The sequence below is a fragment of the Uranotaenia lowii genome, chromosome 3, assembly GCF_029784155.1.
Source record: "Uranotaenia lowii strain MFRU-FL chromosome 3, ASM2978415v1, whole genome shotgun sequence".
Classification (NCBI taxonomy): domain Eukaryota; kingdom Metazoa; phylum Arthropoda; class Insecta; order Diptera; family Culicidae; genus Uranotaenia; species Uranotaenia lowii.
This window is the reverse complement of record NC_073693.1, coordinates 194,259,638-194,283,798: the sequence shown is the minus strand read 5'-3', so window position 1 is coordinate 194,283,798 and position 24,161 is coordinate 194,259,638. Positions and strand designations below refer to the sequence as shown.

At 36.4% G+C, this 24,161-nt stretch overlaps 1 protein-coding gene and 1 long non-coding RNA gene across 3 annotated transcripts in view; both read right to left on the bottom strand.

The window, feature by feature from the left end:
* Positions 1 to 24,161, bottom strand: part of LOC129758142 (uncharacterized) — a 41,799-nt gene that overhangs the window by 1,019 nt on the left and 16,619 nt on the right. For both annotated transcript variants that reach the window (XM_055755607.1, XM_055755608.1), the window contains exon 4: positions 7 to 296. In XM_055755607.1, coding sequence (XP_055611582.1) covers positions 7 to 296 — 290 coding nt within the window. The remainder of the gene's footprint in view (positions 1 to 6; positions 297 to 24,161) is intronic.
* LOC129758149 (uncharacterized) lies at positions 16,648 to 18,131 on the bottom strand. The gene is made up of 3 exons (XR_008739904.1): positions 17,509 to 18,131; positions 17,198 to 17,450; positions 16,648 to 17,134 (listed from the first exon to the last, which is right to left on the bottom strand). It is a non-coding gene; the product is annotated as an uncharacterized LOC129758149 (long non-coding RNA).

The following is a 24,161-nucleotide window of genomic DNA, read 5'->3' as shown; positions in this document are numbered from 1 at the left end:
TCTCACCACAAAGTGGACGTCCGCGATAGCATTTCCACAAGTACGGCACGAAATACTCCAAAAACATCGGGCAGTTAGCATTCGAATAGCAATAGTCGTGCATCCGACAACATTTGTCTATCCCGTCCAGAGTGCGACCCGAGCCTAGAAATCCGCAGTAACATCCGTAACCTTTGTAGATTATGGGATCGCATCCGGTGGCACACTTGATCATGGAATACAGATTGTAGACGCCTCGTTTGGCACGTCCTTCTCGTGACCGTATTTGCTCAATGGATGTATCGCTCGACTCGTTGCTGTAATAAAATAAGGCTTTGTTATAAACATGTGTAGACGGTTAACTTGAATTTCGTTAACGAATCATATTTAATTTTATTACTTTTATAAAACAAATATTGTGGTTAAAAGAAAAATGAAGAATTGATATTAACCCTTACCCACTCTTGAGTGGCAAATGACAACATTGGAAGTTTGGAGGCTTTTTTATGGACGCACCCTGAAAGCTCAAGAAAAATTCCCTTACAGTCCTGCCAATTTGACAACCCTCCCTAGAAACCGCTATATCTCTCTTGTTTCCCAACCGATTTTTAAAAAATTTATAGTTTTGGAAACCTCGTAATTCAACTCAAATATGTTTTTCAGACATTATTCACCAATACAACACTTAAATTTTCTGTAACTAAAAGTCTAAGAAAGAATCCGAAAAACATGCTTCTGATAAAAACTAGAGAAATAGATCAGCAACTGAATCATATTTATGTAAAGTATTGTAGTTAATTACACGTACACCACTAGAATCGGTATGATATTTCTTTTCCAGGGCTGGTAGCGGTTTGACAATGAAAAAGTAGTGACTTTAGTGACCAAAATTTGAAAAAAAGTGACCAAATAGTGACTTTGAGGACCGAAAAAAGTGACCTATGTAGAACGAAAAAAGTACAAAAAATGTGACCAAATCAGGCCCGTGCAAAGGACCCGTCCCGTGAGTGTTCAACACACAAACTAAAAAAATACTGATAAACAAAATTTTGGAAACATATTACTATGAATGTTTCAAATTTTCGATAAGTCAAGAAAGTAAGAAATAAATTAGTTTCAAAAGAATTTCTTAGAAAATTTAAAATTAAAAAAATCTGAATTCTAAAATAAATGTCCAATCTTGTACAAAACTTACCATGAATAGATGTAAGGAAAATGATAATAATTGTTAATTTTTATTTATCTAAATTTCTAATTCTTTTCCTCATTTTCAACTGGAAGTTTAGTGAGAAATTCCGCTGTAATTTTTGAATTTGAACAAAAAATATTTAATCACGATTTAAAATTTGAATTACCGATTATTGAATAAGAAATGAATTTTGAACAGAATTTATTCATTCGATGGTTTAAGTTAATTTGATAAAAAGAAGAATATATTTATAATTATTTCAAAAGTGCCAGTTATATAAGCCAGACAAAAAACCTTTCATGAAGTAAAATCCTCCAGTTATCAAAATTTCATTTTTGAAGCTTAAATAATAAGTTCATGTTCAACCACACTGACAAAAAAAATTAAAAATAATGAGTTCAAAACTTTTGTTATTAATATTGAAGGCACAAATCAAATACAAAGATAGTTAACACTGCGTATTAAAATTTATTTTTAAAGTTGCTACTTAGAACAATTTTTCAAACTTTTTAGATTAATTTAAAAATCATGATCGATCCAAAAAACATGATTTCATATAAAAAATATTAATAAAAAGTTTTAAAATTTTCAATCGCAGGTTTTTAAGCTTTAAATTACAAGCTCTGAGTATTTTGTCTCTTTTGATTAAAATATTGGGTCCTGAAAGAACAGAAGGTTGAAATTATGTTTTATTATTAAAAATTTGGAGTTAAAGGCTTATGGTTGAAGAACACGAAAATTCAGAACTTAAAAACAATTGTTAAAAATATGACTTAAAAATTTAAAAAGTTTGATTTAAAAAAATCCGGCGAGTTGATTAGAAAATTGAAAAAAAACTGTACAATAAAATTCTGTAAATTGATTTGAAAATTGAAAAAAAACAATATGGAAATAAAAAAAGATTAGTTTTTAAAAACATTTCAGGAAGAATTTTTTCAATAAACATGTTTCACTATAACCATTTTGGTGCTTATTTTTTTAAATTATTGATTTGGTAAATAGTGTCCTAAACTAGAAATTTTGTCAAATTCGGCCGAACACATTTAGTTTTGGTGATGAGAGTTTATTACACGCAGAAAAACATTTTTTATTTCAAAGGAAAGTGCCGCAAAAACAAAGGATTTTTTCCTTTGATTTTGGGATAAATAAAAAATCCTTTGGTTCAAATGCATTTTCTTTTGTGTCAAAGAATTTTTCTTTTGAAAAATCTTTGATTCAAAATATTAATGTTTTGATACAAAAACCAGTTTCATTTGATTCAAAGTTATTTTCTTTTGCTCAAATGTAATTAAGATATAGATTTAAAACCATTTATTCATTGAACCATTTTCCATTTATTCCAATTGGAAGAATTTTTTCCTGTTGTTTCGAAGTTCCTATTAGGAGTTTGAATAGTAAAAAGAAACAGTTTTAAATCTTAAATTCTTTATTATTCACAAACTCATAAAACATTGGTTCACTATAATCGAGTCGGGTCCCTTATATCGTTGACAAAGTTTCGCATTCTCCGTGGGCCGGCCATTAATCTTCCGGAAGTCACTCCGGCTGCTGGCTGGTTCGACTGGTGATTGCCGTTGAAGATTGGGCCAAAGATAATTATTCCGCGGGATTTGGGGAGGAGTTACTTTGCGCAGCTTTCACCATGTTCGAGGGACTTGGAAATCTATCCGTCGGTTGTGGTCCTGTAACTATGCAAGCGCTTTTAGAAAATCTTAAATTCACTTAAATTTTCACTTTTTGATTGACTTACACTTACCATTTTGCATCCTGAATCCTGCTTATTTATGTATAGCTTACTCCGATTCACGGGTTTGATTTTTAAAACGACCGGCCGAACTTTATTCGATTTTTCGGTTTTCTATTCTTCTTGCCAGTCAATCCAAAATATCTTCTAAGTTTGAAGTTTTTGTTTCAAAAAAATATTCTTTCCCGTTGAAAACTTTATTCTTTTGATGAAAGAAATTTTACTTTGTTTCAAAAGAAATATGCAATTGAAAAATGTCTTTTGAATCAAAGAATTTGTTTAAAATCAAAGTTCAAAATTATTCAATTCCAAAATTTATTTTTTTCTTTCAAAAATTATTCTTTTGAATTAAAACTATAATTCATTGTGATAGAATTGAAAGAGCGTCTAAGCAGGTCAGAGTACAAACTTGGAATGATTTATTGGTGCCTTTACAAATCAACGCTTACTATGCTAACATCCCCCCTTAAGTGGATATTTGTAAAACACCAAACAACTTCTTGTCTTCTTCATGCTTCGGACCAGGTACCGCCTTGGTAAGGATATCCGCTGCTTGATTTTTCGATCCAACGTGTTCCAATTTGATAGCTTGAATTTCCAACTGATGCCGAACAAAGTGATGTCTGATATCGATATGTTTGCTCCTTGCTGAATACCCGACTTCTCGTTCTGCTAAGCTGATGGCACTTTTGTTATCACAGTTAATCAATCCGGATTACCGTCTCTGCTGTACGTGAGCTTCATTTTCTTCGAGCCCTTCAGATATCGTAATATCCGCTTTGCTGCCACCCAATGCGCCTCTCCGGGATTGCTGCAAAAACTGCTCACCTGGCTAACAGCAAAACTTATGTCCGGCCGCGTACATTGTGCTACGAATTGAAGACCACCAACAAGTTCTCGATATGGGACATTCATCATCTTCTTCTTTTCCCCTTCCGTTCTGGGACACATCTCCTTGGTGAGCCGCTGACTGATGTCGAATGGAGTGGACACCGTATTGCAATCCAGCATATTGTACTTTTGAAGCAACTCGTCAATAAACCTTTCTTGATCAATTGCAACGAAACCGTCAGACCTCGTGACACGCAATCCCAAGACCTGCTTGACTGGACCCAAGTCACTCATCTTGAAGTCAGCACATAACTGCAGCTTGATGCGTTCCACCAAAGCCAGATCACTGGAGATGATGAGAAAATCATCCACATAAACAGCAACGATGATAGGTTTACCATTCATGGCCTGATGATAAACGCACGTGTCGTATTTGGATCGTTTGAAACCCATCTTCCGAAGCTTTTGGTCCAGCTTCTGGTTCCAAACGCGACTGGCCTGCTTAAGCCCGTACAGTGCCTTACGGAGCTTGCAAACTTTCGTTGGTGCTTTTTCGTCCTCAAATCCTTTTGGCTGCTCCATAAATATCTCCTCCTCGGTCAGCTCTCCCTGCAGGAACGCCGTCACCGCGTCCATTTGGTGTACCACAAGGCTCTGCTTGGCTGCCAATGCCAGGAGGTACCGTACCGTTGCATAGCGCACAACAGGAGAATATGTGTCGCTATAGTCCACGCCCTTGATCTGCGAGTATCCCTTGATGACCAAACGCGCCTTGAATCGGTTTATGGATCCATCTGCATTCGTCTTCAACTTGAAAACCCATTTATTTTTCAACGCTTTCCGGTCACGAGGGAGGTCAACCAGTTCCCAGGTCCCGTTATCGCATAACGCCTGATACTCGCTCTGCATCGCCTCGACCCAACGATCTCGTTCTGGATTCTCCAGAGCTTCTTCGAAACTCTCTGGTTCTCGGGGACTCTGTGGACAATTCACGTACGGTACATTTCTATTCGAAATTAAAGTACAAGGTTACTTGCCTTGGACTGGGCGCTCCCAGTCACTATACTCAGAATTCTGTTGTAAATCAACGTCCTCTTCTTTCAGGTGTGACGGGAGCGCAGTGCTGACTGCTGACGACCGTCTTATGGCTGGCTGCGAAGAGAAAAGGTTCTGCGGTAGAACACTGTATGTCACCTCATAATCTGCCAACTTGCCTGGACGTCTGCGCTCCCTCTCGCTATGCCTCGTGTTAGGTTGTATAACTTCGCGAGATGGGTGCGGAGGGAGCGCGTTAGGCTCCTGTTCGATGCACACTGATGCTGCTGGATCACTTTGAGCAGCGCTTCCCGTTGGTTCGTTGGTCAATGTCATCTCTCGACCAAATCTGTTGTCGTCGAAAACCACATCTGGAGACGACACACGTGGATGAAATTTCGCCACTTCCTTCTCGTCAACAACAACGATATCTCGGCTGATGAAAATTTGACCACTCTCAGGATTGAATACTCGATACCCTTTCGAGCACTCAGCAAAGCCAATTAAAACGCATGGAATTTTTTCGGTCCCACTTCCTTCTCTTACATTTTGGAACGTATGCCATCACCTTGGCGCCAAACACTCGAAGATGGGCTAAATCTGGTTTCTTACCGGTGAATGCTTCGATCGGTGTTACTGGTCGTCCCTTGACCGGCGAACGATTGGCTAGGTATACCGCAGTTGATGCTGCCTCGGCCCAAAAACGCTTTTCGAGCCCTGCATCCGATAATAAGCACCTCGCTTTCTTCTCTATCGTTCGGTTCATGCGTTCCGAGAGACCGTTCTGTTCCGGGTTATATGGAACCGACGTCTCGTGCCGTATGCCGTGCTGCTTCAGAAAATGTTGAAACTGCTTACCACAATACTCAGTGCCATTATCAGTTCGCAAGCACTTGATCTTCTTAGCAGTTTGATTTTCAACAAAGGACTTGAATTCTTGAAACGCCTCGAAAGTGTCGGACTTTGACTTCAAGCAATACATGAAAGTCATCCTGCTAGCCTCGTCAGTAAACGTAATCCAATACTTGCTGCCGCCGACCGATGGTTTCTCCATAGGCCCACACAAGTCTGAATGGACAATTTCAAGCAACTCCTTTGCTCGAAATCCGGATCCACGAAACGGAAGCCTTTGGTGCTTACCTTCCGCACATGGAACACAAGCTGCTATCGTCGTTCCATTAATTTCAATACCTGTTGCCATGCTGGGCAACCTTTTGATGCTGTCCAAATTCAAATGGCCCAACCGTCGATGCCACAAATCGAGGTTGCCATTCGTTGTTGCCGCACACGTAAACCGCTGACTGCGTAAATTGAGCTGGTAAAGTCCTTCTTCCAGTCGACCCGTTGCGACCAAATCCCCCGTGGATGTATTCACAACCTTGCAGTCCTCGCTAGTGAAATTTATTCGGAAGCCTTTCTTACAAATTTCACTGACTGACAGCAAATTTGTTGCCAATCCTGGAACACATAAGACGTTAGAGATACTCAAATCTGTATACGAACCTCTCGTCTCAGCAGTGAGTTCTACGCGTCCAACCACAGCCGCAGGAATTTCAGTTCCATCTGCGACATAAATCGATTCGTCCACAGGCATCGGATCCAAAATTGCCTTCCCGGAAACACACATGTGTCGACCTGCACCAGAGTCCAGAATCCAACCATTCGCATTGCTCTTTGGATTCTGATGTGCCATCAACGCAACTTGATTCGAACGTTTTCTTCCGTCCTTGGGCTTGACCTTCTGCTGACATTCTGAAGCGTAATGTCCGAACCTTTCGCACTTGAAACACTGTACTTTTGATTTTTCCTTCTTTCCAGGTGTTTTCTTATGAGTTGCTAAAGCTCCAGTTGCACTACCAGAGCTGCAATTTCGGTCCAGCATGACATCCTGCAGTATCTTGGACTTGACAACATCTGCTGTTAGATTAATGCCCGATGCATCAAGGCCCATAATCATCGGCTCGTATCGTTTTGGAAGTCCCATGAGCAAGATAAGAGATAGCCACTCGTCGTTCAAGTTAAATCCTATCTCATCCAGCTTGTGACTTGTGGACATGACTTCGTCGACATACTCTTCCACCGATGAACAGTCTTCAAGTTCCAGGCGCATTAGCTTGCGAAGTAAACCAATTTTCCTGCATTTTCCGCTCTCCTGGAATGCGGTCCGCAAACTGTTCCACGCTTCTTGTGCCGTACGAGCTTTCTGAACCAAGCTATAGTTGTAAGGTTCTATGCTCAAGCAAATCGTTGCCAAAGCTCGCTCAGACAGATCCTCGTTCACGTGCGTGCCTTCTGGAGGGTTAACTGCTCGCCACGTGCCCTCTCTGATCATCACCATCCTCATGGAAAATGACCATGAATCGAAGTTGTCACGACCCTTCAGCTTCTCCACTGGTAGCATGGCCACACCTCCACCACCTGGTAATCTCGGATAGCTGGCCACCTGGCCATCCGCTTGTCCGTCCCGGGTCTGGTTGCCATTTCTTCCACCGCGCTGAATATCACCATTTCCGGCATTATCGGGAATACCATCATCCCGGTTCCGAAAATCATCCGACCGCCGTAACCGATTTCTTCCTTCACGGTTCATAATCGTATCGGAAAAAAAACTTCTTGAAACACGTGGGTGTGAAAAAAAAGTTTTCACTTGTTGATTCCGTAACTATGGAAACTACTAACTGGGCTCATAACCTGATAGAATTGAAAGAGCGTCTAAGCAGGTCAGAGTACAAACTTGGAATGATTTATTGGTGCCTTTACAAATCAACGCTTACTATCCCAAGTAACAATTTTAGCTTTATTATGGTCAGCAAAATATCGTGTGGGTACAAAAAAGGCCACCGTGAAGACGATTGTTGCGGTCGCTCCTCCTGAAAAAAAAGTTCTGGGTTCATTTGGCGAGCCTGCAAAATAGTGCCTCAGTTAAAGACGTTGAAGAGCTAGCTATCGAATGCCTACATTGTGAATCTGCCGAGGTTTATCTTTTGGTCCGCAAGGATGTTGACGTCTCCCCAATTCGATCCATTTCGTTCAAAGTGGGTGTGGATCTTAAGCACAAGGTCGCCGCCCTTTCCTCTAGGATTTGGCCAGCGGGAGTCCTGTTCAGGGAATTCAACACAGCAAAAAATTTCTAAAAGTACACGGAATCTAAAACACGAGTGATCTATTTTTTCTTGAGTGTAATTACAAAAAGATGTAATTTTAAACTTCTTTCGATGTAATATTAGTCTATTTTCTAAAATTGAATAGAAATAAACTGTTTTGATCTAATTTTACACTGCATCATGCAAAAATCAACCGGTCAACGAAATTTATATCACAAACAGTGTAAAATTATATCTGTTTGATTTAAAATTGAATGCAAATATTTAAATTGTACCTTTTTATATTTCAAGTTAGTTTGCGCGTCGGGCACAAAGTAAACAAGTCGGAAAATTATTCGGAAACGAGTCATTCAAAGGCGTAGCTACAGGAGCACTTAAAAAGTCTTTAAAGTAGTAAGTTTATGAGACGTGAAATAAAGAATATGGTTGAAACTGATAAGTTTTCTCTCCATTACAGCAAGGTCAGATTTTTCGCAGCGGCTGATATCCGGCCAGTGATTATCCGGAGAAACTTTTGTCAGAACAATTCGAGTGTGCAGGATGCTGACCGAAAAATTATGATTTCCGGAACCATTCGAGGATGCTGATCATGCTGATTCGAAAAACATCCCCGTGCTGGGGATCATCGGATGCAACAACAATATCAGCCTGACGCTTTCCGAATGATTTTTATGTTCAGTTTTGTAAATAAATGTGAATTAAAAATGATACATGCAGCGTATTTATTCAAGACAAAAGCAAAAACCTTAATATTTAGAAAAAATATCATTATTTACGATAATAAATTTTAAAATTTACATCCCTGTGTATTTTTACACGACGGTTTTTGTGATCCAATCTCGTGCATTGATTTCGATCTAAATTTACATGCCTCAAAAATTACATCCTCGAAAAAAATACACCGTGATAGAATTTTACATCAAAATCGATGTTCCGTTTTCGTGCATCGTTTTCGATCTAAATTTACACGAATTTTTCTTGCTGTGAAGGTTCTGGGATCAAAAATCCGTTGACTGCTGTAACGTTCCCGCACGCTCTTTTATTTTAACTCAAAATTAAGTACGACCGAGGTTCAAAACATAGTTCGATTCCATGAACTTAAAGTTAAGTACCCTTTTTCCTCCTTGCGATTGTTCAAAATGGAGTTCGAACTGCGAACTCAAAATTGATCCTTTTTTTTCCTTCGGCGAGGGAGCAAAGCTGAGTTCGACCTTATGAACTAGAAATTGAACTCTCTTTGTTGGACTGAAAACACTTAGCGAGTTCAGTTCGAACTGGAACAGCAACCAACGAACACGTCGCCAAATTTTGTCGTTCCGGAACAATTACCGGAAGACTATGAAGGAACTTCATAATGGAATGCATGATCACCGTGTCAGCGTAAAATTCTGTCCGTCATTGTCATCATACGGTGAGCGGCTTGGAATGTCCGGAAACTTCCGGATGTTGTTTACTTCCCGTAGGAAGTAACATCCGGAAGTTTTCTTTGACTGGGAGTGTCACCGCTCTGCAATTGCAATGCAACAGCAACATCCGGGTACAACAAATTTTAATCATCCTTTAATTCCCTGAAAATAAGCTACCCTCGAAAAAAAGGATAAATTCGAGTTCGGCTGCCGAACTTAGTATTGAGTATGCCTGTCAGAACTTAGTTTTGCTATTGCCTGGGCAAACTCAAAGTTGAGGGATGCCACTGAAGTGCGGTTTTGAACCAAAACTACTTAATTTTGAGTTTAAAAAAAAGAGCGTGCGCTCGTTTGGTCGTTCAAGTCAACTCCTGGCAAGTATTCTGCTTCATCTAGAACATTATTTTTGTGTGATAAATTTCTGGCCAACAGAACATCACTCGATTGTCTACTTTTTGCTCGCGTTCAATTTGTTGCCACAAATTTTCTGCTCCCGAAAGTAGGATGGGGTAGCTTTTCGTGAAAGCGTTGATTTGTGTGTTCTTGTGGTTTAATTTGAAAAATTCACGAATAGGCATCGATATTAAAGGAAATATTAAGTGACGAAGAAAATAAATTTGTCGCGTGTCGCATTTATGTTTGGTTGTGTGCGTGTTGGTTTTGCTTCTACACCAACAGAATTCATGGGCTACTTTGTTCAAACAAGGGAATGGACAGGCACGACAGAAGCGGCACGGAAGTTTTTGGGGTTACCAGTGTGATTTGAGTGTTAGGAGATAAAAACTGAAAAGAAAATTATTCATGTTTTGGATAAATAGCAGGAAAACTGTTGAAAATTTCGTATGTGAGGGCTGTTTTGGTGAGCAAGGACAGCATACGTGCGGATGATAAATATGTTCAAATTATCAATATTCTGTTGGTAGTGGATTGTTGTTGAGGTACCTAGCATAGAACCTTAGTTATTTTTTATAATCCGAGCATAAGTGCTGGTGTGAGGGGTGAGGTTTGATTGGATGCAGCGGCCGGGATACCTATCAATACGATGACACTTGATAGTGTGGTATAATGAAGTTTGAGGCAGTTAAGGTTGTCCATATGATATCTACTGGTTTGTATGTGTGAATAAAGGTGCAATACGTTGGTCTAAATGTTCTACATAAAACTACCTATATGTTTGAATTTACTTGTGACCTATTATTATTCAATGGCAGAGTGAATTTCGTTAATTTGTTAATCGTTTTTTTTTTGATTTTGATCCTTGGCACTCCTTTAAAAAAATAATTTATTTCTTCTTTCAAGCTTTTTTTATAAAGTAACTTAATTATATATAGAAAGAAAAAAGACTTATTTTCATGTCATTAACAGATGTTAAGCCAAGCAGATATTTTTTATCAAGTAAGAAAAGCTTTAGAAAAAATCCTAAAAAGCATCATGATTTAATTCTATGTTCATTCAATACATATTTTCATTTTACTAATCGTGAATTTTTTCAGGTTTCATATCAGGTAATTGTTGTTTTCTATGATATATATTCTTATATTGTTATTTACAAAAATATTTTGGGAAGGGGGGATCCATCCGGGCATCCAATTGAAGCGGTTCTTTGAGGAGAGAATTGGGCTACCTCATACATAGTGAACCGTGGATTTTGGACGGGCTCGTCTCCACACCCAGTGGAGCGCTCTTCTTTCTAATGGCTCGAATCAAAAAGCTTATGATTTTATTATGTTCTTTCGATGGAGAAACTTTAATCCTTTCCCTAATAAGATGTGTAAGTGCCTCTGCTTGCTTATCTAATCCCTTGAAATAGTTCATTCAAAGGCATTTGGAATCATAAAAGTTTTTGAATCTTGAACAAATTATTAAGAAAAAGTTGCTCGCTGCTACTGGCTGCGCCTTGCTAGCTGGGTGGTAGTCATACATACATACACATTATGGTCAGCAAAATATCGTTTGGACTATCGCATTAATCTCCATAAAAAGCTAAAGCGCATTCTATAACATCACCTGGACTCTAATAAAGCCAAAATCAGGCTATTTGGCCCTACCCTAGAAACGTCATCAAGACATATAATTGTTGGTCATCAATGTTGGTCACCAAAGCTTTTAAAAAGCTATTATAAAACAAGTTAGAAATTTTTGTTTTTTCGGTTCTGTCAGTTCTCGGAGTTTTTTTTTATTTTTTCCAGCAACCATAATGGTTGATGAATGATGATTGCATTATTCAGATATGATCTGGTAAAATTAATAGTTAAAAAAAACAATGTTTTAACCATATATTGAGCGTCTTTTCTACTGCCAGTCAAGATTTTAGGTAAAATTTATATGAAATAGTATCTTAAAATAAATACGCCTCGTCAAATCTGATGGTCAATCATGATGGAATTGATGGAAAAAGACCTGAAAAAATATTTTCCAATGCTTGCATTGTGAATCCATCAACATGGCGTCATTTTGTGCCCTTCGATTTTGCAACCAACATGGCGTGAGTCAATTCATAGTTTTATTATGGTTTAATGATGACCCCAAAAAAAGCTACGATTTGACGTTTCTCTCGCGAGCCAACCAATTACACGCTAAGGTTGAGTTCCTCATTTCTGAGTTGTTAATCATTAGTACAGTAAATGAGGACAGACTTTTTGAATTGAAAGGGATTGGTTTTGAATGAACCGTGGAATAAATCATGAGTTGAAGTCGAATTTCGTTGTCTGACGCCATCTTGAAATCCAAGATGGCGGCTTCCGCTGAACTTTAAAATGGTGTTAATGACTTGAAATCGCATGAAACTCCAACAAAATGGGTATCGGGTGAAAGGGCTAAACGAGTAGAAGTTGAATTTCGCTATCAGACGCCATCTTGAAATCCAAGATGGCGGCATCCGCTCAACTTTTAATGCTTAATTCTGACAAAAAGTCGCATTAAACCACCACTATACGGGTATTGGGTGAAAGGGCTAAACTAGAAGTCGATTTTTTTTTCTTTCCGACGCCATCTTGAAATCCAAGATGGCAGCTTCCACTGAATTTAAAATACTGTTAATCAATGAAAATCGCTTGAACACAACTTTTTTTCACGTAATACTACATTAAAACTAGGTACTATTTTAAGACAATTTAGATCATTTTAAATCACTTTTATTATTTTTTCATTATGTTTCTAATGCATTTAGCACTTTTCTTGTTTTGTTTATAGTTATTGTTTTTTTTGCCGTTTATGTAATTCTATTATTCCTATCATGCTATTATGTTTAAATTGTATTGGCCTTATTCTAGCGAAAACTATAAGGCTATGTTGTTTCTGTTAACCGTCTGATTTAGGCACATGTGCCAAATTCGATGTTTCCAAAATCTAATGTTGCCAAAAACGAATGGAGTCTGTATTGTGGTGGTTTTTGTGGGATTTTCAGTCACTTACAGATTTTCAGAGAAACGCGAAAAGAGATATTTGACTTCTATCATTTAGCCTTAGCACCCAATACAATATATTTGGGAGTTTCATGCTATTTTCATTCATTTACAGTATTTTTAAGTTCAGCTGAAGCCACCATCCTGGATTTCAAGATAGCGTCAGAATGCAAAAATAAACTTTTTATAAATTATCCCAATTGACAAACACCCATATTTTGGAGCTTTCATGCGATATTCAATGATTTAGAGCATTTTTAAAGTTTATAGGAAGCTGCCATCTTGGATTTCAAGATGGCGTAAGATAGCAATATTCGACTTCTACTCGTTAAGCCCTTCCACCCACTACCACCTGGGTTTCATGTCAGTTTAAGTCATTCACTACATTTTAAAGTTTAGCGGAAGCCGTTATCTTGGATTTCAAGATGGCGTCAGATAGCGAAATTCAACTTCTACCGGTTGATTTCTTTCAACTTATACCCCTATAATATAGGTTTTATGCGATTTTCAGTCATTTACAGTATTTTCAAGTTGAGTGGCAGCCGCCATCTTGGATTTAAGATGGCGACGGGCAACGAAATTTGACTTTTACTCGTTTATTACTTTCACCTAATAACCATATTGTGAAGGTTTCACGATATTTTCAGTAATTTACAGCTTTGAAAATAAAAGCGGAAGCCGCCATCTTTAATTAATGATGGCGTCAAGCAACAATTTTCTTCCTACTATTTGGGCCCTTTCACTCAATACTAATATTGTAAAGATATTCATATCACTTTCGGTGATTTCAAGTTTTCAAAGATGTATTTTTTTTTTATTTTAACTCAAAACCAACACGCATAACTTACCAAAAATGTGTAAAAATGGGAGTTCCAATTCAAATATGTGCTATCTAATCTGAGCGTGTCCTGTTTTGACATCTTGATCGAGAACTGTTACTAAGTTTTATGGCGGTTTAATAATCATGCACTGAGTGCTATTATAGAACATGCAAAAGAAAGCTTGGAGCAAACTTCTAGGTTTGTGTTTTATTATAGTTTAAAAAGAGCATTCATAACTATTTAAAAATAACTAAAACAGCATGTTTAATAAAAGTTTTATTAGCGTTTTCAAAACCATCTGAAAACATATGGTCGAAAAAAAATTATAAGCATTCTGCATGACCATAATAAAACCGCCATAAAACGAGCTGCACAAAAAAATGCCATAATTAAACCATAATAAAACTTCCTAATGCTAGTTGGCATAATCTGTGTTACTTGGGATGCTAACACATTGATTCGAAGAAAACAGGAGTTTGATTCAAAAAATGAATTTTTTGAATCAAAGTCAGATTTAATTCGTTTCAAAATCCAAGTTTTCTCTGCGTGTACTAGTAAAATCAAACATTGATAGATAACTGATTATGGATGTCATTACAAGTATTTTTGACATCACAGCAGAAAGTGTAAAAAAAAACTTGATTCTATTTAAAGCTCATCAATTCATATAAAACTTTTATTTTTAAATAATATGTTTTTGATTTAAGTTTTTGTAAAAAAACAGTGCAGAAACTTCTCTAAAGATTTTTAATTATTTTCAAAAGTCATTTCAATAACAAAAGCTGATAGAAATATTGCATACATATTTAGATTCGGGGAACCCAAAATAGAAGAACAAAAAAACACGAAATAAAATTGAGAATGAAATTGTTTTTCTTAAGAATATTTCATATCAACATAACATTTCCCGAATAGAACAGAACCATGGTTTCACAATCATTTTTCATTGAATTTTAATGTGACCATGAACTTCATGGTAAAAAGAACATCCATCGAGCGTAACTTTTTCAAGAATTTACACATTCCAAGTTTTTCGTGTATGGGTGATATTTTGACAGACACGGCTCGCGCACGTTTTTTTCTCCGCATCCATTCTCGGTCGGCATTCGGCAGCCAGTTTTTAGAGGATTTTGTAGTTTTTAAATATGTTTATTCGAAGTGCCCCATCTTCAGGGTGCAACGGTAAGTTAATTAATATCAAAGCTAACAAGAGACATTAATCTTAATAATATATTTTACCGATTCAGGCAAAATATAACAACAATGCAAGAGTACGACCATTCGTACGACAAGAATTCCGGCACACCGGTGTCCTCCGCACAAAACGTCGTCGTCCAGCACATCCCCCAGCAGCTGACGGTACCGCAACTGCTGGCCGGTGCTATCGGGGTACAGCAGCAGATCCAGGGAGAACCGTTGAATGAGTCCGGCGGCTCAGCCAGTGGTGTCGGAACCAGCAATGGATGCCGGGAGCGATCATACGGAATGCCGGAATGAGACCTCAGACAAGCCCAGTGAATAATGGACAGTGATTTAGTGTGTTAGTAAAGTGTTGAGGTTATTAGAATAAATAACAAAATTTAAGTAAATTCATTCGTTTTTTTATGAAACCAATTTAAGAAAATGATGACAAAACAAAAACCGGGTGAAAAAAATCCACCATGAACGAAGATTTTTATTTCAGTGGGTTAACAATGAAAATAACCGGATTTTCATGGTTTTACTATGAAAAACTGGAAGCTGTTATAACCTTGAACTTCATATTTTTCGGCTTCCGAATGTATGGAAAATCGCCATTTTTTTCATGGTCACGCTGCATAACAATACCCCTTTTTCATGGTTATTTTCGCCAAAACAGTGAAATGTATGGTCGGAAACTATGAATTCCAATGTGCATTCACGGTATCGTGGACGATAATAAGCATTGTGTAAACCATAAAATTTATGGTTTGTGAATATGTAATTCATGGTTTTTTCATTGTACAATTCTATTCGGGTTGTTATGACATAAAAGATTTTTTTAATAAAAAAAAAATGGTTCGTTTCAATCTCAATCTTAGTTGCACTATTTAATAAAAACCCATTCTAAAGACGAGATTGGGTTTTTGTATATCAAGTTTTGAGTTCCAATACAAAAGGTTGATTTAACTAAAAATTAAAACCTACAATCAAAGTTAGTTTCAATTCATGAACGTCAAATAATGTCGTAGATCGAAATGTCTCAAGCCAAGGGTGATTGATGCCGAAATTCCGCCGCAGGCGAAAAAAATTTCTGAGTGACTGATCAAGTAATTTACCGTTACTACCGTCAATATTAACACGCGCAATTCAAATTACTCTTTCATTGGTTTATTTTCGATGAAAAAAGTGACTTTTGGTGATAAAAGTGACCATTTTTCGGAAAATAGTGACTTTAGTGACCAAATGATGAAAAAAGTGACTTTTTAGCATTGATTGAAATCCTCAACCATTTTCTCATCAGAGGCATTCAAAATACACACTTTGAGGCCTCGTATAGTAATCACTTCCCGGCAATGTTATTCAAACCGTATGGAGCACATCTTTCAGATTTCCCCTTTTTTCCCCTCGTTTTGACAGATTTAAGCTTTTTTCCTCAGATTTAAGCTTTCGTCTCCTATGCTCTCAAGGCAAAAAAAAGCTTAAATCTGAAGAAAAAAAGCTTAAAAATGAGATTCACGAGCACATATTTAAAAGATGTTGGTCACACGATACATAGACAAACCGTGTAACGTTGCAGGGATCTGTCTACTTCATGCATCATGTAGCGACCGAACGTTGAGAGAGTTCGTTTTGAGCAGCGAACGGATAGTGTCTCTCGGAGCAGATCCTCCTCATGGGGGGAGGCACTTCCCGGCAATGTTATTCAAACCGTATGGAGCACATCTTTCAGATTTCCCCTTTTTTCCCCTCGTTTTGACAGATTTAAGCTTTTTTCCTCAGATTTAAGCTTTCGTCTCCTATGCTCTCAAGGCAAAAAAAGCTTAAATCTGAAGAAAAAAAGCTTAAAAATGAGATTCACGAGCACATATTTAAAAGATGTTGGTCACACGATACATAGACAAATCGTGTAACGTTGCAGGGATCTGGGGGGGAGGTTTGAATGAATGTACACTGAACAAAATCGGGCTATGAGGTTTATTGGGAATTTTAGTAATTTTGCACTAAAGGAAAATCCAATACTTTTTATCAGGAGACGAAGGATTCATTTTATCGGAATTTCCAATGAATATAATAAAAAACCAAATTGATACAATTTATTGTTTTCGATGATGAAATGAATGGTTCCATGATTGCCATTTAATATGCTTTTGTTTTTCAAATGATTTTAATATTTTCTCGGGTATTGATAAGTCTGTTTATAGAAATTAATACATTTATTGATATTTTTCCACAGAATTTCTCCATAATATTATTTAGAAAAAAAACTGCTTTCTGATTCTGGTTGTTCTGACCCGGTAGGTATAAAATCCCGAGTTCCGCCGGCCTCTCGATGCAACTTTTCATTTCCGTTTCCTGTTCAGTTTGCTTGATCATGGAAGATGATGGTGTTTACTTCCCCAGACCTTTGATGTCGTACGACTTAACCACCGCATTCTGCGACTGCAATGACAAATAGATCTGATTAAAAAATTTGCAAGTCTAATTAATTAAACATAAACTTACGGGGACATGGTGTGTCTTTTCCGAAAGTGTCTTTCTGGGGGAGAATGAAATTTCGGAGCGCCTCGTCGTACTGTTCGCAAACAAAAAAAAATCCCCCACGCCAGTAGCAGGCGTCATGAGCGGTTAACATTTCCTTTGACCGAGTTCAGATACCGTCAGGTATAGGTCAGCCCCGTTTGTTGTATTTGTCCTCGATGAGTGGATGTTCCGGCTTGCCCTCTTCCATTACGAAGTTTGCGAGAGGTTTCGCAATCTGGAATTGAATAATAATTTGAAATGAAAAATGTATAAACAATTGTGAGAAAACTTACTGGAAATATGTGATGCTTGTTTCGGCCGATGCAGTTTTTGCTTCTGGTTGTATCAAAGTATCTGCTGCTGTCTATGATTTTAGGAACCATTTTAAGCTTGCTTTTGTGTTCTAAACACACAAGCTTTTCACGGTTGTTGAAGTGACTAAACCATTTCCGTAAAACTAAAATGCAGAAATTAAAATCCCACAATCAACACCAATTTGCTTAGTACTTATTCGAATACTTACTAACCATCCTTAATTATTATTAACATTGAGTTTTGAGCAACAGTGGGGCGATAATTTTGACGTTATTTAAATACTTATGGCAAAAATAACGAAACTGGGCATGGCGATAGGATAACAATCGGTAACAAAGTTAAAGCATACTAGCACAAAGCACAAAGAATGCCAGTGGAAGTTATTGGATTTCTCTAATGAAATGCATACTAAATCAGCCTTTTAGATTTCATTGGAATTACTAATATTTTTCGCTGAGCTTAGCATTTAATAATGATAAGTTATAAAAACCTATAAAATTTATTGGATTTTTTGATAGCTTCTACTGGTTTTATCAATAGCGTTTAATAAACCCTGTACATTTAAAATTATTAAATCAATCTGATATATTCTATAGCTCGATTTCGTTCAGTGTATATGTATCGTCTCCTGTATTACTATCAGATCCCTGCAACGTTACACGATTTGTCTATGTATCGTGTGACCAACATATTTTAAATATGTGCTCGTGAATCTCATTTTTAAGCTTTTTTTCTTCAGATTTAAGCTTTTTTTGCCTTGAGAGCATAGGAGACGAAAGCTTAAATCTGAGGAAAAAAGCTTAAATCTGTCAAAACGAGGGGAAAAAAGGGGAAATCTGAGAGATGTGCTCCATACGGTTTGAATAACATTGCCGGTAAGTGGAAGTAGACGAGGCACACATACTCATTTACGTTATTGAATTTGATAGACTCAAGCCGATAGCTGTCGTTGAGGAGAACATCTTCAACCTCGCCGCAAAGGTTGAGGCAACAACGACAACAACCGAACTTATTGCATTGCATAGGCCCGCAACGTATGGAGCAAGGAGAGGGGAGGAAAAAAGAAACGAAAAACTAGCTGCCTGCGTGCGGTTGCTGTGCAATAATAGCAATAGCAGAAAAACCTCGGGTATTCGATCCAGGCACAAACGAGGAGACTCGGGTTTGCTCTGCCTTTTGAATTCGGTTCCCTCAAGAATGTAACAGGAGATGAGTGAGAGCCATTCGTTTGGTTTTTTGGATTCGCTGCCTCGAATGTATATTGCTTCTTGAAGGCGGGCCATGTGAGAGCGTATGCATCATCGGTTTTGTCGTTTTCGCTGCCTCAAAGCAACCTTTGCTTCCGAGTAAAGCGTTGAGCGAGAGATGGTTGATCTATTCATGCTCAGCAAAATTCAATCACTGCTTTTTAGTGACTGACCCAAAAAAAGTGACCAAGTCACTAAAAAGTGACTCGCTACCAGCCCTGCTTTTCTGATGAATCGAATATTTATTTCGAAAATTATGCGTGAATATATTCAAAATCCAGTGAAAAGTTGATTTTAATTGCAAGAAAATCTGAGGAAATGCAAATTGACAATTACATTAAATAATTGACAATTAAAATCAGTAATCAAATATGGAAGTCTTATACTCTAGTCTAGAAGTCTAGTACTCTTATAAGAGTAATGAAATATGGAAGTCTGGAACAAACAATCTACATTGAGAAAGAAGTCAGTGCAAAAAAATGATACGCAGAAAATGATAACTGGTAAACAAAATGTCAAAAACTGTTCTAATTACCTTCCAAGAGCATGTAAAGATACATAATTGCAGGAAAAGAGAACTGTTCAGATTTTTTCTGATTTGTTACGTAGCTATCAATTGTAACAAAATATGCATGAAGATATAAGTTTCATTTTAAATGCTGCGTGGTTCTGATAAATGTTGATTCGATGGGGTGGCCGGTTGATGGTGGAGGGTGGCTAGCGAGGTGTGGCGGTGGCTAGGGGAGGCAGAAGAGAAGAGAATTTAAGAGCTAATTTTGGGGCTCCTAATGCAATAACCTTTTTATTTTTTTTTTTCAGCTCTTGTTTTCGGGATAACTTAAAAAAGATAAAAACGAATAAATAAATAAATAAATTTCAACTAACACAGTTGGATTCATTTCTCCACAAAAAAGTTTCGCTGACTGAGGGAAATAAGAAGATTCCAAATCAGTTTTTGTTTTTCATGTATGTTTGTTATTTCATCAGTTATCATTGGTTGATTTCACTCAAAACTAATCAATTTTAAAACTTCTAAACTTCATATCACCAAAACCAGGAAATTCAAAACGCCAAAATCAGTAGCTAAACATATGCACCAAAAATGCTCTTCTGCTGTGTTATATATCCCTAACTTTAAACTAGTTTCTCCATCATTTGCAATCATCAATTATCAGCATTAAGAATATGTACCTACAGTTTGTTGGGGAAAACAAATAAGTGATTGAGAATGTAGTTGAAAAAAACATATTTTAAATTACCTTCTCCTCAATGAATGTATTTTATTTTTCAACTAAAGTGTGGATTGCGAAAAATGGTGCAAAATATGAGTTGATTTAGAATTGACGATTGAGAAATAAAAACCGTTCAGTAGAGAGTTGGAGGGTTGATTGATTTCATTGAATCCTGCTTCAAGATCTACACAAGCACGTGTAGGAAATTTTGCCTGGAGATCTTTTTTGGGTTCATATTCCGCCATACTCACTTACAAGCACATGGGATGAATGAAATTCAAATAGTCTATTTTGAATAATATAAGTACCTTCGTTTTCATAGTATGATAACAAATCGAATGATGCTGAAATAATTCCCAGAATCTGAAAGCCGCTGCATAGGTTTCTTGCATAAAAGACTTGAATGCTGTGTACAGCGAGGAACCCGCTCGCAAATTTTGAGCTTCATCCAGACGACGCACAGACCACAGATAGATAACAATGAAAGAGATTGTGCAATCCAGTAAGTAAATTGTACGATTGTGAGCTCAGATAGACATTTAACTCTCCATTGTTGCAAACGAAAATATCGAAAAACTAGGGCACTGGACCAGGCATGAGATTTTTTTTGCGATCTGCCTTTCCTGTGTGTACACATTGCGTTCGTCAATTATGTAGCAAACATACATGTATTAACGAGGCGTGGTGGAGTTAAACAACGCTAGATCAAATAACAAAAACTTCAACCAACCGCTCCTCCGTTGCTTCATTGTCAAAAATTAATGTCCTTAAATTATACCCACAGTTTATAAGAGTTTATAGCATACTAGGGCCGACAGTTTAGGATTTTTAAAGAACTTCATGCCAACTATGAACTCAAGCTTCAAACCCGTGTTCGGTATAAAACTAAAACACAACTGTTAGTAGCACAAGAAAGCTTTCTATAGTAGGTCTGTAGAGCAAATTACAGAACTCTGGCAGGCCAAATCAATGCTCTGTATGAATTTTCCTTATAAAACCTATTTATTATATTATGTTCATCATCATCTATTTATAATTCTGTTCCGGAAAAATTACTTGGTTTATAGCTTTTGTGCAATGATATAGTTTGCAATTTTGTTGCATACAAGCTTTCGTGCAACTTATTCCCGTTTATTTGTTTTTCGCATTATTTTTTATTGACCCCCCCCCCCCTCCCCCCTCGCGATGTTCCAACTTTGAGTGACAAAAGAAGGATTGGAAATTTGTTCCGGCCTAATTTTTTTATATTATCTCAGCCATAAGGTTGGCCAAGCTTATACAAAGCATGAATTGAAGACCGCTAAATTCAATATATTTCAATCAATTTCATGAATTATACTGATCGAACATACTTTTAACTGAGGCATGAATAAGCATTCACTATTTGAAGACCGCTAAATTCAATATATTTCAATTAATCTCATAAATTATACCGCAACACTTTTCAACTTAAATGGCTTCTAAAAACTTAATGTCCACAGATAACCATACCGCTTGTATATAAAAAGTTTTAAGATTGATGGGACATCAAATTGATATGATTAGAAAAATTATTGATTTCAGTCTTTATTTTTAAATTTACAAAAACATGCGATTTTCACCCTACTAAGAAAAAGGGGTTAGTTGCAAAAAACTTTGCTTTTAATGAAAATCAAATGAAAACGTATGAAAATTTGAAGTTTTTGATAAATTTGTGATGTTATAACGCATAAAAACCAATGACAGTAACTTTTTGGTTATGTTCGAATCAAATTTTACATTTTTCTGTCAAAAATGTTGTTGACCCATTCCAGCGTGACGTCACAACGTTTGCAAAACAATTTTTTGGTATATTGTATGTAAGTTTTACAGGTCATATCGCACATTGTTAAAAATTGTACATTAGGCCGGAACAAATTTCAAATCCTTCTTTTGTCACTCGGAGTTGGAACATAGCGAGGGGGGGGACGATAAAAAATAATGCGAAAAACAAATAAATTTAAATAAATTGCTCGAAAGCTTGCATGCAACAACATTGGATACAATATCATTTCACAAAATCTATAAATCAAGTAATTTTTATCGAAAAATTCAATAAAATAAAGAAAATAAAAGGTGAAATTACTCTCATCTTTAAATATTTGTTTTTTAGTCTTGTAATCTTCCGGATAATTGAATTTTTTTTCGAAATTTACAAAAAATACTTCAAACTTTATTTATTTCCCCCTTCGGATTTTTGGACATTTCGAAGGGGGGGGTGACAAAAGAAGAAATTGATATTTGTTCCAGCCTTATAAGGTCAAAATTTAATTCTCTACAATTTGAAACCAAAAGTATTTGTATAGAATAAAAGGTTAACAAAATATAAGCAAAAGGAATCGTGACGTCACAACGCGCCTCTTTTTCCATTTTTCAGTTTTTTTTTCAACGCCGCATTTTTCTGCTCTTCTATTTGATCAAATTTTATGAAAATTTCAGGAAAGTATCGATTCATTACAACCAACAAATCGCTGTTTTTGATTTTTCGAAATTTTGATTTCAATTTATTTTAGTGCTATTCAGTTTCGTGACGTCACAACGCACCATTTTTTTTAAGCAGGGTTTTGCAAAGCGTTGTGACGTCACGAAATTTTATGGTTAGCTACATGAAATAAATCAAAATATAATCTCAAAACGAATGCTTAATTTTCTTAAAATGCTTCAAAACTTAATAAACAATGTAATTTGGTGACGAAATCGATCCATTTATTCCCAAAAAAAAGGAATTAAATTTCAAAGGCCCATATAAGCAGATAAGGTTTGCAACACATCAATTTTATTCGAAATTCTTTTGTGCGATCATGTGAATATAATTTAGAACAAAACTAAAACTGGGAAATATTTATTCATAAAAGCGTTGAAATGTGTTTCTGAATCTTTTTAATCTTTAATTGCAAAGGAAAGGAAAAATAAATGATAATTTCAAAGCCTTCTATCTTTTCAAAGATAGTTAATCGACACTAGAGTGCCTAAATCAGCCATCTAATGAAAATCTTATATGTTTCAAGCTAAAATAGATCCTAAGCCTTACACAAAGTCCAGTGCCAAATTTGGGGATTGTCCCAAGGAAATAGAGGGCACAATGAGCCTAAAATTTGTATGGAATTATGAGAAATTGGGTTTGGAAGGACATGAAAACCAAGTTATGCACCAATTTCTGAAGTCCCTATCGGCTGATTTGTTTTAATTATAGTCATTCACAAAACTTTCATTATGCCAAATAGTTTATCTCAAGATCCCATTTCGACAATATGGTTTAGTTAAAAAGGTTTTTGAGTTTCAAAAATTAGCTTCTGATGGGTCAAATACAAAAAAATACCTGAATGATCGTTAATCGACGCTAATTTTGACTCTGTTTTGACGCTTTTTTATGATAACTCTAATCGAAACGCGTTCCTCAGATGAAATATTGTCATAAACAAAGCTTTAAAATACTCGAATTAAAAGAAAAATTGGTTGATAAATATCTAAATTATTGACGAAAAACGGTTTTTTTTATCATACCGAACAAAATCTACATAATTCCATAGGTGCGTTCCTTCAGGTGCGTTGCGCAACCCCTTTCCTTAGAAAAATCTGACCCAAATCTTGCATAAGACCTTGTGCTAGTATATAATTGAATTTATTTAATTTTGTAATTCAGTTCAAAGTCTTTTTGTGAGATTTTATGTGAACACGGGGTTCGATTTGGATTTTCTAGTGACATTCTTTGAGGTGGAAATTTCAATAAGGGCAGTTTTTTTATTAAAATAATAAAAAATAATTTTATTAATTAATTTTCTATGAAAATCTTGTGAATTTTTTAATAAAAAAGTTAATCTATTAAGTTTACCATGTTCAAAGATTTTTTGAATCTCATTACATTTATTTCATGGAACTTATTTCATTTGAACAAAGCCAGAAAGAAATAGAAGCTACTAGCGATGTTTTTCATTCTAACATAGATATATGAAGAATTTGATCTTTTGCAAGATTTTTGTTCAAATCACAGATAACTACCTGCTTTATGATTCACAAATATTCTTTTACAAAATCGATGAGGATTTCATTTGTTTGATAGTTTGTTTTTTCTTGAATCAAGCGTTTTTAAGTGCTGTTTTATATGTTTTATTAGAAATGTTTAAAAAACAACTG